A 12,918-nucleotide genomic window follows, 5' to 3' on the forward strand; every position below is an offset into this window, starting at 1 on the left:
CGAAATAATGTTGAAATTGTTTTACGCTGCGTTATGATTACAACAATGGAGCCAAAATGCCAACTTCTGCACAATGTCTAATTTGAATTTTGATTAGGAAACTTACTTACACGCACACACACATACTTAAACACACACAGAGAGTGATTTTCATTCAAGATGGCGCCCGAGCAGGGAAATCCCATTAGAGGGCGCTCTAAGCTGGGGAATCAACGCAAACCGGAACTAAAAGCAAACGAAACGAACGGCAAGTAAGGGAAATTCTGTGATATAAAGGGGAAAATTGTGAGGAAAATTTGGGAAAAGGGGGGGCATACGAAAAAGGAAACACGCGCGCATAAGCAAGCAATCCAAAGGATGTGTTTCCTAAGGATGCCAGGGCATTGTCTTGATTGAGCCTCATTAGAGAAAGGCAGCCATGTGTGGGTGTGTGTGGGGGGATATTCCGCCCCCCAGTGCCACACCCCCTTTCCCCAATTTAAGCGCTGATTACAGGCCAAATTTGTTTTGTCTTCCTTAGCAAAATTGAAAATCAGATTTTGTTTGTTTATATCTTAGATTGGCTGAAAGGACAAAAGGGAAACACCAACATTTTTTGAGGGTGGCACACAACACTCAACACACAACAAATTGTTAAAGTTTCTGAGGTGGAAAATTGCCTTTGTGTGTGTGAGTGTGCGGAAAGGAAAGTTTTTCAATTTTCCATTGGCTGGCAGCAGGACTCCTGCAGCAGGAGTCATGCCCCGTGGCATAAATAATAATAGACATGTGGCCATATCATGGCAATTTGGCCCCAACTTTCTCAATTTCATTCGAGTTTTCCATTTTTGCTATACCGCAGGTCTGGTTCCAAAATCGCCGGGCAAAATGGCGCAAGGCGGAGCGACTCAAGGATGAGCAGCGAAAGCGGGAAAATGGTGAAAGCAGCAGCTCACTGGATAAGGTAAATAAATTAAATTATCAAAGGCTTAAACAAGGGTACATTCCCTAGTAGACACCTTGAAAAGGGCATTTACAATGTCAGAGTTAGAAATTGTTTATAAAATATTATAAAATATCATTATAAGTAAATTCACACCTTACAAATTTAAATAAATAAAATAAAATAAACATATTCCCCTTAATTATGTTATATATTGAAAGGGCTCTAAATTTTATCACTCATACGTACTGTTGCCCTAAACTTATCTTTCCGAAAACTTTTAGACCACTGCGCAAAGCATTGCATTTTTTGGTTTTTGAAAAACAACGAATCAAAAGAATTTTCCTTGCAGATTATTTTATTTTAGTTTAAATATTAATGAATGAATGAATTAAATACTAATTTAATTATAAAAGTGATTATTTTTAGCCTTAACGAGATTGCTTAATACTGATTGTTCCTTTTTGCAGCTCCACGACTCTCGCGAATCCTCGCCAGACATTACGGGTGAAATAGACGACGACATGGATGAGTTACCGCCTCGTCAGCGGTCACATAGTCCGCTGATCAATGGTCAAATGGAGCAGCAGCAGCACTCCCATTCGCATTCCCACTCGCATTCCCGCAGTCCTGGCGGTGCCATGCACCTGGATTCCAGCGACAATGAGCGTCCGTTGTCCTCCAATCAGCTGACCACCACCCCGCACTCCGCCTCCCAGTCGCTGGGCTCCATCAGTGCCGGATCGCCATCGCCCTCGGGAATGCACCGTGATCGCGAGCATACGCCATTGGCTGGAGGCGGTTGCGGAGGGGGTCAGGGGTCAAGTAGCCCCTCGAACTCGCGGAACACCGACTCCCCCATCGAGGTGGGCGGACCCATGTCCCTGACCACGGGCTCCAGGATGCCGCCGACCAACTCCGCCAACAACTCGGCCTCGTCCACGCCCACGCCCGCCCCCCAACTGCCGTTGCCACACTCTTCGGCGGCTGCGGCGGCCGCCTTTGGCAGCCACATCTTCGGGAACTTTGGAGGCGCCAGCAACGCCAGCGAGAGGTAAGTCGAATTATAAACTATTTTATTTCAAAATTTGTTTCAAAACATCCCTGACTTCCTAAAAGTGAGTCTTAATAATAAAAATGATTTTAATTTACGGCAGATATTTAAAAATAAAATAAATGATTTACTTATTCTATTGGTGCTACAAATGAAATACAAAGTTATTTAAAAACAAGGGCTTTAAAATGTAAAGGTAGAAAAATCGGTTATAATAAAAAATTAGTCAAATTGGTTTAGGAAAGCATTACATTTTTTTTTTAAATGTTAGTAATGCATTTAAATTAAGACACAGACTCACCTAATTGCACAATCCCACCCAATAAAAACGAATCAAAGCTTCCGGCGAAAATCAATTCGAGGCACTATCAACCAAGTCATTTATCTTCTGGTCTATCCAGCTGCTAAAGGATGCCGGAACATCCTTCTAGCATATCCCACATATGGCTGAGACGATGGCGATGATTAGATACTGTTCGCCCTCGAGATTGCACGTGTCGGCCAAATCGGCCATATCGATGATGACCGTCATCATTAGCGGGGGGTCAGGCATTTTATACGATAGGATTTTCTTCTTCCAAAGTTCGAAGGAGGGGAAAAAATAAAGGGGGGAGGAGACTGCTCTCTTAATGTTTCCGCTGGCGCACACGACATCCGCTGACCGGAAGTGCGTCAATGGAATTTAAACGTTTTCCATCCAAAACATTAAGTAGAACGCCTTCCGCTGCGCACGCCTGTTCAATAACCCGTGAGTCGGGAAAATCCAACGGGAAAAAGACAGAAAGTCGAGAATCGAGACATGAACACCGCAGGAGTCGATGGCATAAAGACACTCAGGAAAAAAAATGTGTTAAAATGGGTTGAAATTTCGAACTTCCGACAGGAGATATATCACTTAGGAAATTGTGAAGTAAGATAGAATATATATATGAAAAAAATCATTTATTATATAGTCGAATTTTTTTTTAATTTTTTCATATTTACTTTTGTAAAAAAATACTGTTAAGTCTTTCTGGTAACATAAAATTGTAGAAATTAATCACGATTGCAATTAAGGATGGATTCTTTAAACTCTAGAAATTAAGTTACTAGAGCTCTTTTAAAATTGGTTGTTTCTTATATTTAGTTCACATTCCCATTTCTTCAACCTATTTTCTCTCGGTGAAGGACAACAAGGATGCGAAAAACAAGGGTTCGGGAGTCAAGAATCGCATTGCACACCCGGCCAAGCATCTAATGTCATTACTGCTCTCATTGCGGTCATTGTCTGGCTGCCAGCCCCAAGAAATCCACCGCTCCACCTCCTAAATCAACTGCTAATTTAGTCATCGTCGCCAAAAAAAAAAAAAAACTTAGGGGGATTAAACGACGAGAAAAGAGAGAGACGGCTACATTGGCACTGCCCACTTAGGGGTGGCATTTTGTCGCAATCTCTATTTGTAAATATTTGCCAGGGGTTGAAACGCAGTTCGTTTCCACTTCCTCTTCTCCTCAACTTTTTTTCCCCGGCAGTTGTTTTTGTCGCAGCTTGATGACAAAATGCGACACTTGCCATAAATTTTATTGTTTGTTTGTCTAATTCCTTTGTAAGTGGAGGCTTAATGACACGCAGGCAATTAGCAGATCGTTGGGTTTATAATCGTTCAGACTGATCGAAAAAAAGGGGAGGGTTTGAGTGAGGGTGCTGAAACGGATATTTCCAGGGGTCGCAGATTGTTTGCAACTACACAAGTAGTCCAGTAATTGGCTTATTCACTAATGAACCTGGATATTTTCACTTACTACTTGTAATGCATCCTAAATTTGTCACATTATATCCAATACTTTATATGTTCTAATAATTTAGGTATATACATAATTGCAGTTATGGAAGTCAAGGAGCTAAATTGCTATTATAATTTATATTCATGATTTCAATTGTTGCTGAATAAATACAGTATAATAATTCACTTGCCTGTCTTAAAGTTTGCCCAATATATCAAATGTTTTAAATCTTATAATGAGGAAACGATATACATATACACAACTCTAAGACGTCTACCACGATGATTTTTTATTCATTATTTTAATTTTAGCCACTTAATATAGTATGTTTACCAAATTTTCTTCTTTCTTTTAAAATTAATTTTTGTCATCAGCTTGGCAAATGAAACGATTTGATGGCGTTTTACAATTTTCCACATGCATGACTGAATTTCTCACAAGAACGCAGTGCAATGTACTGTCCACATACTTGGGTTCCTGGGGATGCCACTTTAGAAAAGGTGCAGTCTTATTCGAAAGTACTGTAGCAAATTCGCCCCTTTTTATTGGTTCGAAGATGCCAAGCCAGTAAAATGTTTCCGTCTCGAGTTTTTCACTTATCAGGACAAGTTCTTCTTGGTTTCTGATGGAAGCTAAGTGTCCACCCTTCTGACGACAGGTCAATGCAGCAGTGTACCAATTTTGCTTGATGTTCTCTTCTATATGAAAATATCTCGAACCGATTCGAATGAACCCCGGCGGCATTGATAGTGTTTCCTGTATGGCTGTAAGTTGGCTGAATATGGTTTCCAGTTTCGATTCTAGCGCTGTTAAATGGGTCTCCATTCTAACCAATTTCTCGCTGAAGTCCAGTGGTATTAAGTTTGTCACTTTGGTAACATCTCCCTGCAAATCGGCCAACTGGTTTTTTATTTGCACTTGTCCTGCAAGCGTGTCGTTTGCTATCACATCCCTACAGGTGTTCCATCGATCCTGGTTGGTCTCCGAATAATCAAATTTATTTGCATGACTCATAGAATCATTTAGACTTCCAGCAATTAAAATATAGATCAGAACAATTCCGAGCTTTAACATTTTTGTAATACTTCCCAAACAGTAAAGGCGATTTAACATAGATCAGATAAAGAAGGCGACTGAAACACTGGGGCCCACTTTTCAGCTTGTATACAAGACTGTGAGCTCTTATCAATTTGATTTCTTTATATATTTTTGACCAAAGATAACCCCAACACTGAGATTATATGTCAACGGGAGTTAGCTGTCCAAAAAATATAAACTTGGGGCTATAAACATGCAGTTTAGAAAAAATATAGACACGCTTGCAGATTCATTTTGAAATGCGTCAGATAAAAACTCAACATAGTTAAATTACTTTTTGGATGAGAAAAATAATATTGATTGCAAATAACTACCCAGTGTTTCCTTTATGTCTCTTGAATTCAAAATCGTATATAAAATGTTTAAATTAAATACTTAATTTTAATATTAAATACAATAAACGATTGAAAATTAAAGGGAAAAATACTTAAATTGAGTACTTTTTTTTACCAGTGTGCTTTATTTACGATTCAATCGCCAAGAAAAAGGAAGCTGAATATAATATTTTTGGAATTCCTCTTCTTTTATACTTTATCATTCATCTTTAAAAATAAACATAATCTTTTATCTAGTCAACTACATTCCCTTTTATTACCGATTTATAAAGATTATTAACTCTGTTATTCCATTTGCTTTTAGCTACTCAGATCAGAAATTCAAAAATGCCTGGCCACAAGGCCATAAAAAGCTACTTGAAAAGTAAATTGGGCGTAAACGAGGGTGTTTTGTTTGTCGTTTGTCGTTTTTTGCCGGCAAAGAGTCTCTAACCATATGCCACCAGCCTGAAAACGCACAAAAGGCGGTGGTCTTGCTTTCTATTTTTTCTTTTTTTCGGGTTGGGTTCAGAACTCCCCCTTAAATTATTTTTTGCCCTATCGGTGGGCGGTCTCATCAGCCATGGGTGGGCCAAAAAAGCAAAAAAGACTCTTGGCTCTCACATGTCAACGCGCTGGAACAACAAACATTACACCACAATAAAAAGGAACAGGATCCGGCTGGCAAACAATACAAGTTTCGAGAACCAAGGACATCCCATTGCGAAGGGGCACGCTTTTCGTTCGATTGCTGAATCATTTCACCCGACTTCCCTTTTTTGGAATCCCCGTTGATTTTGCTGCTGTAACGGTTGACCAAATCAATTCCGAATCTCGAATATACTGAGATATTATTATTCAAATGCCCCAGAACCGGATGAACCCTGCCATCCATCACTGGATGTGCCAATAGGAGCATATCTCGATCTGAAGCGAAGCGTTTCATCACAAGCATTTATCATCGTATTTTCTTTTACTCTCACGCATATTTTATGCAAATCGAGCTTGGGCAAAAACTAAATAAATAATTAGCAAGCATTAATACGCACTTGTCTCGCTTGGCAAGGTCGTTTTTGGTGACGCAAGAGGAGGCTTCATCCATATATGGCAAAACCGGGTTTATTCATGGCCCCGCAAGGGAACCAAAAAATAATGGCAAATTATACAAATTATGCAACTGCAAAAAAAAAAACACTTAAACGCCTTTTTATTGCAAGCCGATACTTAAAATGCGCAGAGTCAAAAATTATGCAGCAATGAGTAAGCGAATAAAAGACAATCTTAATTGGAGTTTACAAAATTGTTTTAAGGTGCAGCATGGTGCAAAAAGTATAAGTTATTAGTTTCAAAAATATTTTAGGCATACATATGTTAAGAAACTGAATTTTTGGAAAATGCTGAGCTAAAAAATATATATGTTACATTACATATTGTTTAACATATTATTTGACAAGATTTAGATTTTCAAAACAATTTTAAGAGTTTTAGCCATCTGTTCAAAATGAAATATGATAGATATGCAAGGACTCATACCAAATCCCATCACATTTGTAATATTCCACTAATTCTAGTCCCCGAACTAAATCCATAATCATTCGCTGGAATAAGTTCGCAGTTAAAAATGTTAATTAAATACCCGCCAGCATCGTTAAATCTGCCAGCTCCACTCTACTTTAAGCATTCCGCCACAGATACTTAATGCACAAATAACTAAATATGTATTTCGGCCGTGGGAATATACCCCGAAAATCCACATACATCTATGGCCCCAAATTATGTGTACCCACTTATACCATATATACACTTATATCTACCCATATTCCACATGTAATTCAGGTGTGTGCGGATATTCAAACCGCTTATGCTGCGCGCACGAATGCGAGTACTTGAATAATAAATTAAGCAAATATTTTAATATTCATCATGCAATTAAAATAAGCTGCCTTCGTGCTTCCAAACTTTTCGGGTAGCCTAATATAATAAGCATTATGAGGGGGTGTATCCCAAAAAGTTTCGTGGAAAAAAGTACATTTTGCGGAAATTAAGTTTGACTTGTGTGGGGGGCAGAATCGGGAAAGCTAAGTCTGTGTAGGTGTTGATTGCTCGAGTTTAATTTGTTAGAATTGCGTAAAGCATTAAAATGTTTGCCCGACTAATTACACACACACACACACACACACAACGAGTATGGGGGTGAATTTTCCATGTGCATGTCAAGTTGTGAAAACTTTATCCTTGGCTAAATGCAATCTGCGAAAAGTGCGAAAATTTTAAGAAAAACTTTTGTGGCAACTCAAGGTGGAAAACTGAGATGGAGCTTCCAAGATTGACATTGACAGAGTCTCCCAGCCTTTCCCCCCACCCCATTTTCCTTATATTTTCACGTTCTCTGCTGCCCGGAGGAAAAGTTATGTACTAACTAACGAGCTCAACGACAACACTCGAGCTCGTGAATGTCTTAATTAGAGGGAGAGGGAAAAGTCGGGCGGGTCGGGGTCTATGAGTATAGCAATTAAGGCGGCGGCAGACGAGTGGGCGTGGGACATGGCAACGCCCCCTATTCTCAGCCTCTTGCACTGTGAAAAAATTGGGGCAAGCAATTGAAGGTTCTTAGTACTTTAAAATAAAAGTCAGTTTAGACTTCAAACTTGGAAATCCTTAAAATTCAAATGTATTTTGTGTTTTTCACTTAACAGTGTGAAAAAAATTGGGTACATAATATGAAAGTGCTTGTAAAATAAGAATAATAATTCCAATCTTAACAACATTTTTATGTGTTTTTTTTTTTGGCGAATAATCTTAATATTTTTATTAAAACAAGACATCTACATATCAAGAAATATGGAAATACAAATAAAAAGCTTTTACTAAAAGAAAACATTTTTTCCAGTGCTGCAAAGTCGCCTATAGCAATTAGCATATTTTTGCCAGTCCCCAAAACATGAGTGAAAGAGAGAGGCTTATCAGGGGCAATAGAGACGGGGATACTGAGGGGGTGAAAAACGAGAGGGATGTTCTAGAATGAAGCCCCAAGCTGCAGACTCCGAGGGTCCGAGGCATCTGTTGGATGTGCACATGCAAAATTTAATTACAACCAAAGGATGAGTGCTTAATTATACGCAAACATTTAAGTTTACTGCTTTTTTCGCAACTAGAGAGGGGTGGAGAGAGGGGGGTCTAAAACGGGTGGGGGAGGCGGTCTGTCTACGCCCGAGTGTTTGCCTTAGTTGTTTTTGCCATGGCTGCTGTTATTTGAGCTTTCCCATCTCGCTTTTGCCGCTTGGACTTTTGCTTTTTTGGCTCGAAGCTTAATTAGGGGCCAGGGGGTAAGTGAAAATAGGGGGAGAGATAGTATTTGTGTATGGAAGAAAAACATTTGGCTCTTCCCTGGGATATTTTACTAAAGCGAATAGGAATTTTACAAATTTTCGAACTATATTGGGAAGAGTTATTTTCACATACATGTTTGTTTATTGAACAATTAATACATACAGTTCTGCCTTAAATAAAATGTTGTAGTACCATGTTTCACCCTGTAATTATTTCGTTTACCATAAACTGAGTGGCTTGTTAAAGAAACAAGAATTGGAAATAGTTTCTAACTATTCAATTTACAAGCAAAGCTGGCATAATAATCATTTCTAAGTATATCAAAACTTGGAAGATAAAATAAAAAATGTCAGTAAATTAATGTTTCCATAACCAGCTTTTTTTTAAAAAAATCACTCCGACTAAATTAAATACTTAAGTTTCATGTTTCACCTCATAATCATTTTTCTTATCAACGCCAAACTCAAAGCGAAAACAAAAAATTGACAGAAGCATTTTGAAAACCCAAAAAAAAACCCAATTACCTTATCGAAAATTCTGTTTCAAGCGGACAAACGTTTTGCAACTACCGAAAAAAAACAAAAATAAAAGACCAGAGAAAGCGAGAAAACCTCGGAGAAATCACGGTAAATTGTGGGAGGAGAAGGAAAAGCCAAAAACATGACGAGCTTAGGAAAATGGAGAGGGAATTCTTCCTGGGAGGAGGGAAAAATAATAAAAAGTGAAAAGTGAGGAGAATTAAAAGCGACAGTGGCCGCGACGTTTGTGGTCCTTTTTTCCCCGGTGGTTGTGGTCGCTATTCGCGAGGTCTGCCTGTCATTTTCCGCGCCCAAAAGTCCCCCAACTCGATTAGCATATCCAGAGATTTGTTATGACCACAGAAACGGGCCCACCTTCTCCACCGAAATTATTAAATTTTAGACACATTGCCAACGGTTGTCCGGGGCTTAATGTAAATTTGAACAAATGGAAATTGCATTTTTTTTATATTACGAGCAGCAAAGAAATTCCATCTCAAGTTTTGCACTCATTGATTAAACGCAATTATTCCTAATAAAAAAGTGTTTGTATATATAGAACCTAATGTTCTATAATTTTATTAATGGGGATTATGAGAGCCATAGGAATTTATTAATTCCACGAAGCGTTGTCTCACTTATCAATTAAAATTTTCAAATTGCATTAAATGTTTTTTATTGTTCGGTTAGGGTGTGTGTTTGTTTTTTTCCGTTGGGAATACCATTTGCCTTGACATGCGACTAAGCGTAATATTTCATTCAATTAAAACGGTCACAAAAATGACAACTGGGTGTTGATTATTCCAACAACTCTCCCCCGCTCGCACATACAAAATATTTAGGTTTATTAATAATAATGCAATTACGCATAAAAATGTTTTAATTTATTTCAATTAAGCGTTAATTAAAACTCTGTTTGTTGTTTTTGTTTGTTTGGCTGCTGTGTGTGATGTGGTGTTTTATTTTAAATTTGTTCCGTTTAATGTGCGCGTGCAGGCGAAATGCAAAGCAGTTTAATTGTAAATGGGTGCAGTGACTAAAATGCGAGGGTAGATTGAGGAGATAGTAAATTGGTAATGGAATTTCACTGACTTAGGTTGTATTTAAATTCTCATTTTATTAACTCCACATAGGAGATGTAAAAATAATAGTTTATAAAAATAGGATAACAAAATATAACTTTCGTTTTTTTTGAAAAATGTAGTTCATAGATAGAATTCCTAATTTTTGCAGGACTGCTCGCATTGCTCCTTGCTATCAAATCGGTTGTTATTTCCATGGCAACCGGTGTAGTTGAAATCAACACAGTCATTTGTATCTTTGCGATAGGTCCACTTCATTAATAGTCCACGGCAAGTACTTCCAGAAAGGGCGGACTCCTCGCCACAGATTGCTGTAAATTTAGTAATATTTTAATAATTAATTCTTATAAAATAAAAGTTTTCACAAAATAATTATTATATTCATTTTTATATTTTCAATAATGAATTTAGCTTATCTTTTTAAAATTTAAATATTGTTTTTAACATGTCTTCAGACTCTTGTCTATTAAAAATTACTATGGCAAAAATTGTTTTGATAATTTTTACGCTCTATGGGCAATATAACTATTTTATTATAAAGAAAATTTGCGTTAAAAAATTAACACTCGTGTTTTATTGCTTTAAGACTGGCTTAAAAAGAAATGGGTTTTAAGATAAGAAAACTTGTGAAGGTTTTGTATTTTTACACATCTAACACATTTTTTTAAACCTTGTTGATAAATACAAAACAAATACTTACGATTTTTAAGCTGGGCCATAGCAGCTCCCAACAGACAAAAGAGCACAGCCAAAACAGCCAAGTATTTCATGGTGATTTTTTTGAGTTTACTTTAAAAGATGTCCACAGCGACTGATGATACTGACGATACTGCTACTGGTCAGAAATGCTACCTGCTTTATATAGGCCCAAACCGGATCGGTTATTAATCGACATTGACCCTTGCTCGAAATCTGTTTAAATTTTGCGATACATGCGCTCAAAAATAAAAACCCTCAGTTTAGTGATTGAGCCAAGAAATATGACTATCGAATATTCCAAATTGAACATATATATTTGAAATATTATTTATATTTATATTTCAATTTTATATTTTTTAGCAACTGCGGTTTTCGGCCGGTTTTAAGTGAGCAGAGCGCCGTAGCAGCAGCGGCGGCGGCAGCGGCGGCCCAGCGGAGCGCCAACCACCCACCGCTTTTCCTGCCGCCCCATTTGGCCGCCCAGTTCAGCCACCAGCCGCTTTTCCCGGGACTCAAAGGTGAGTTTTCCCCCCTGCACCTCCGGTCAATCGATCAGTGACAAAATCAATCCAAATCACTTCGGTTTAATCAAATTAGCTGGAGTGGGTAAAAGGCAGCAGATGCTTCCCTTGGTAGATAAATCAAAATCAAATGAATTCGGCTGTCTTTGTTCAGATTAAAATTGACTTTCATATAAAATATTGCATACACAAGATGAAAAATATATTTTCTTTGATCAATATTAACAAGTCTCTTAATTGAATCAAAGCCAATGTAATTCAGTGCTTTTTTATTTTCGTTGCTTATAATTATTCGAATAAATTTGTTAATCCAGTTAATAGGAACGCAATGCAATTTTAAATAACTATTTTTACAATTAAATCAAGTAATGGTTTTAGAGCAATAAAACTTATCTCTTATAATAGTTAAAGTAAAGAATTTACATTATTACTATATCACTCAAACTCATTTGAAGGACCATAAAGAAAAATTGTTTAGAAAAATGTGTTCATGAAATTAAATGAGTCATCTTAGTTCTAATGTATAATTAGTATATAAATATATTTATTTAATATGTATATTATTTTTTGTGTGCCTCGTTTCAGGTGTTTCGCCCTTCCAGAGCCTGTGCTCGTGCTGCTCCCTGAAACCGCCGCCGCCACCTGGCTCCTCGGTGGTGGCTCCACTGAGCATTCCGGTGAGCAGCAGTTCGGCGGCCAGTTCGCCGGAGTCGCCGAAGTCCTCGGGCCAAGGATCTGGCCATGATCCGCGGTCCAATTCGGTGGCCGAGTTGCGGCGGAAGGCTCAGGAACATTCGGCAGCACTCTTGCAGTCGCTGCATGCGGCTGCAGCTGCAGGATTGGCTTTTCCGGGACTTCATCTGCCACCCCTCTCCTTTGCCCACCATCATTCGGCCTTGGGGCAGCATGTAGTCAATCATAACAACAACAATACCATGAGGATGAAGCACGAGGCGCAGGACATGACCATGAATGGCTTGGGTCCGGGTTCGGGATCGGGATCGGGATCGGGATCGGGATCCCATGCAGGTGGCAGTTCATCGGCGGCACTTTTGGATCTGGCCGAATCGGCTGTGGCATATCAACAACAGCAACATGCTACGTTATCGCCACCAACCACGCCCACTCAGCCGCCTTTAGGGGGCGTGGCAGCTGGCGAAGGCTCTCCAGGATCAGCAGTAAATGCAGGAGGTGTATCTCTAAATGGAAATGCGGTGCTAACCAAAATGGAATAAAAACAATAAGGAGTAAAAATAATAAACAAATAAAATTGTGCAATTTAAATTTCATAGAAAGGGTTCTTCATTTCTCAGATTTATACAAATTGTACAAATTTCAGAAATTTCTTTGGCAAACCAACTAAAAATTTTACAAATACCCTACCCTTGAAACAATAAACAGAAAACAGTTTAAAAGTTAAATATTAGGCTAAGTGCTAGTTTTACTTTAATTTAATCCAATAAGCAATATATGAACACAAACAAAAAATCAAAGAAAAATGTAACAAAAAAAAATAACATTGCAGCACTTTATTAAGAAATATATATATATTAGAAACATAGTTAGCTGTTGTTGGTCTTGGCAGATGTGACAAGAAAAGATAACCCCTGATTGAA

The 12,918-nt window shown here is 38.2% G+C and overlaps 3 protein-coding genes across 3 annotated transcripts in view; 1 reads left to right on the forward strand and 2 right to left on the reverse strand.

Moving 5' to 3' along the window:
* LOC108134755 (homeobox protein aristaless) overlaps positions 1-12,735 on the forward strand; it is a 37,388-nt gene extending 24,653 nt beyond the window's left edge. Inside the window, exons 5-8 of the mRNA XM_017255197.2 lie at positions 842-943; positions 1,393-1,976; positions 11,142-11,299; positions 11,888-12,735. Coding sequence (XP_017110686.1) covers positions 842-943; positions 1,393-1,976; positions 11,142-11,299; positions 11,888-12,537 — 1,494 coding nt within the window. The 3' untranslated portion in view covers positions 12,538-12,735. The remainder of the gene's footprint in view (positions 1-841; positions 944-1,392; positions 1,977-11,141; positions 11,300-11,887) is intronic.
* On the reverse strand, positions 3,910-4,879 carry LOC121467862 (accessory gland protein Acp29AB-like). Its single transcript, XM_041710393.1, has one exon. The coding sequence runs from the start codon at positions 4,851-4,853 to the stop codon at positions 4,098-4,100; it is 756 nt and encodes a 251-aa protein (XP_041566327.1). The 5' UTR covers positions 4,854-4,879; the 3' UTR covers positions 3,910-4,097.
* On the reverse strand, positions 10,098-10,916 carry LOC108134757 (male accessory gland serine protease inhibitor). Its single transcript, XM_017255200.2, has 2 exons — positions 10,783-10,916; positions 10,098-10,393 (listed from the first exon to the last, which is right to left on the reverse strand). The coding sequence occupies exons 1-2, from the start codon at positions 10,850-10,852 to the stop codon at positions 10,221-10,223; spliced, it is 243 nt and encodes an 80-aa protein (XP_017110689.1). The 5' UTR covers positions 10,853-10,916; the 3' UTR covers positions 10,098-10,220.
* Positions 12,736-12,918: the final 183 nt, after the last annotated feature.

This window comes from Drosophila elegans, unplaced genomic scaffold (assembly GCF_018152505.1).
Source record: "Drosophila elegans isolate 14027-0461.03 unplaced genomic scaffold, ASM1815250v1 contig_814, whole genome shotgun sequence".
Lineage (NCBI taxonomy): Eukaryota > Metazoa > Arthropoda > Insecta > Diptera > Drosophilidae > Drosophila > Drosophila elegans.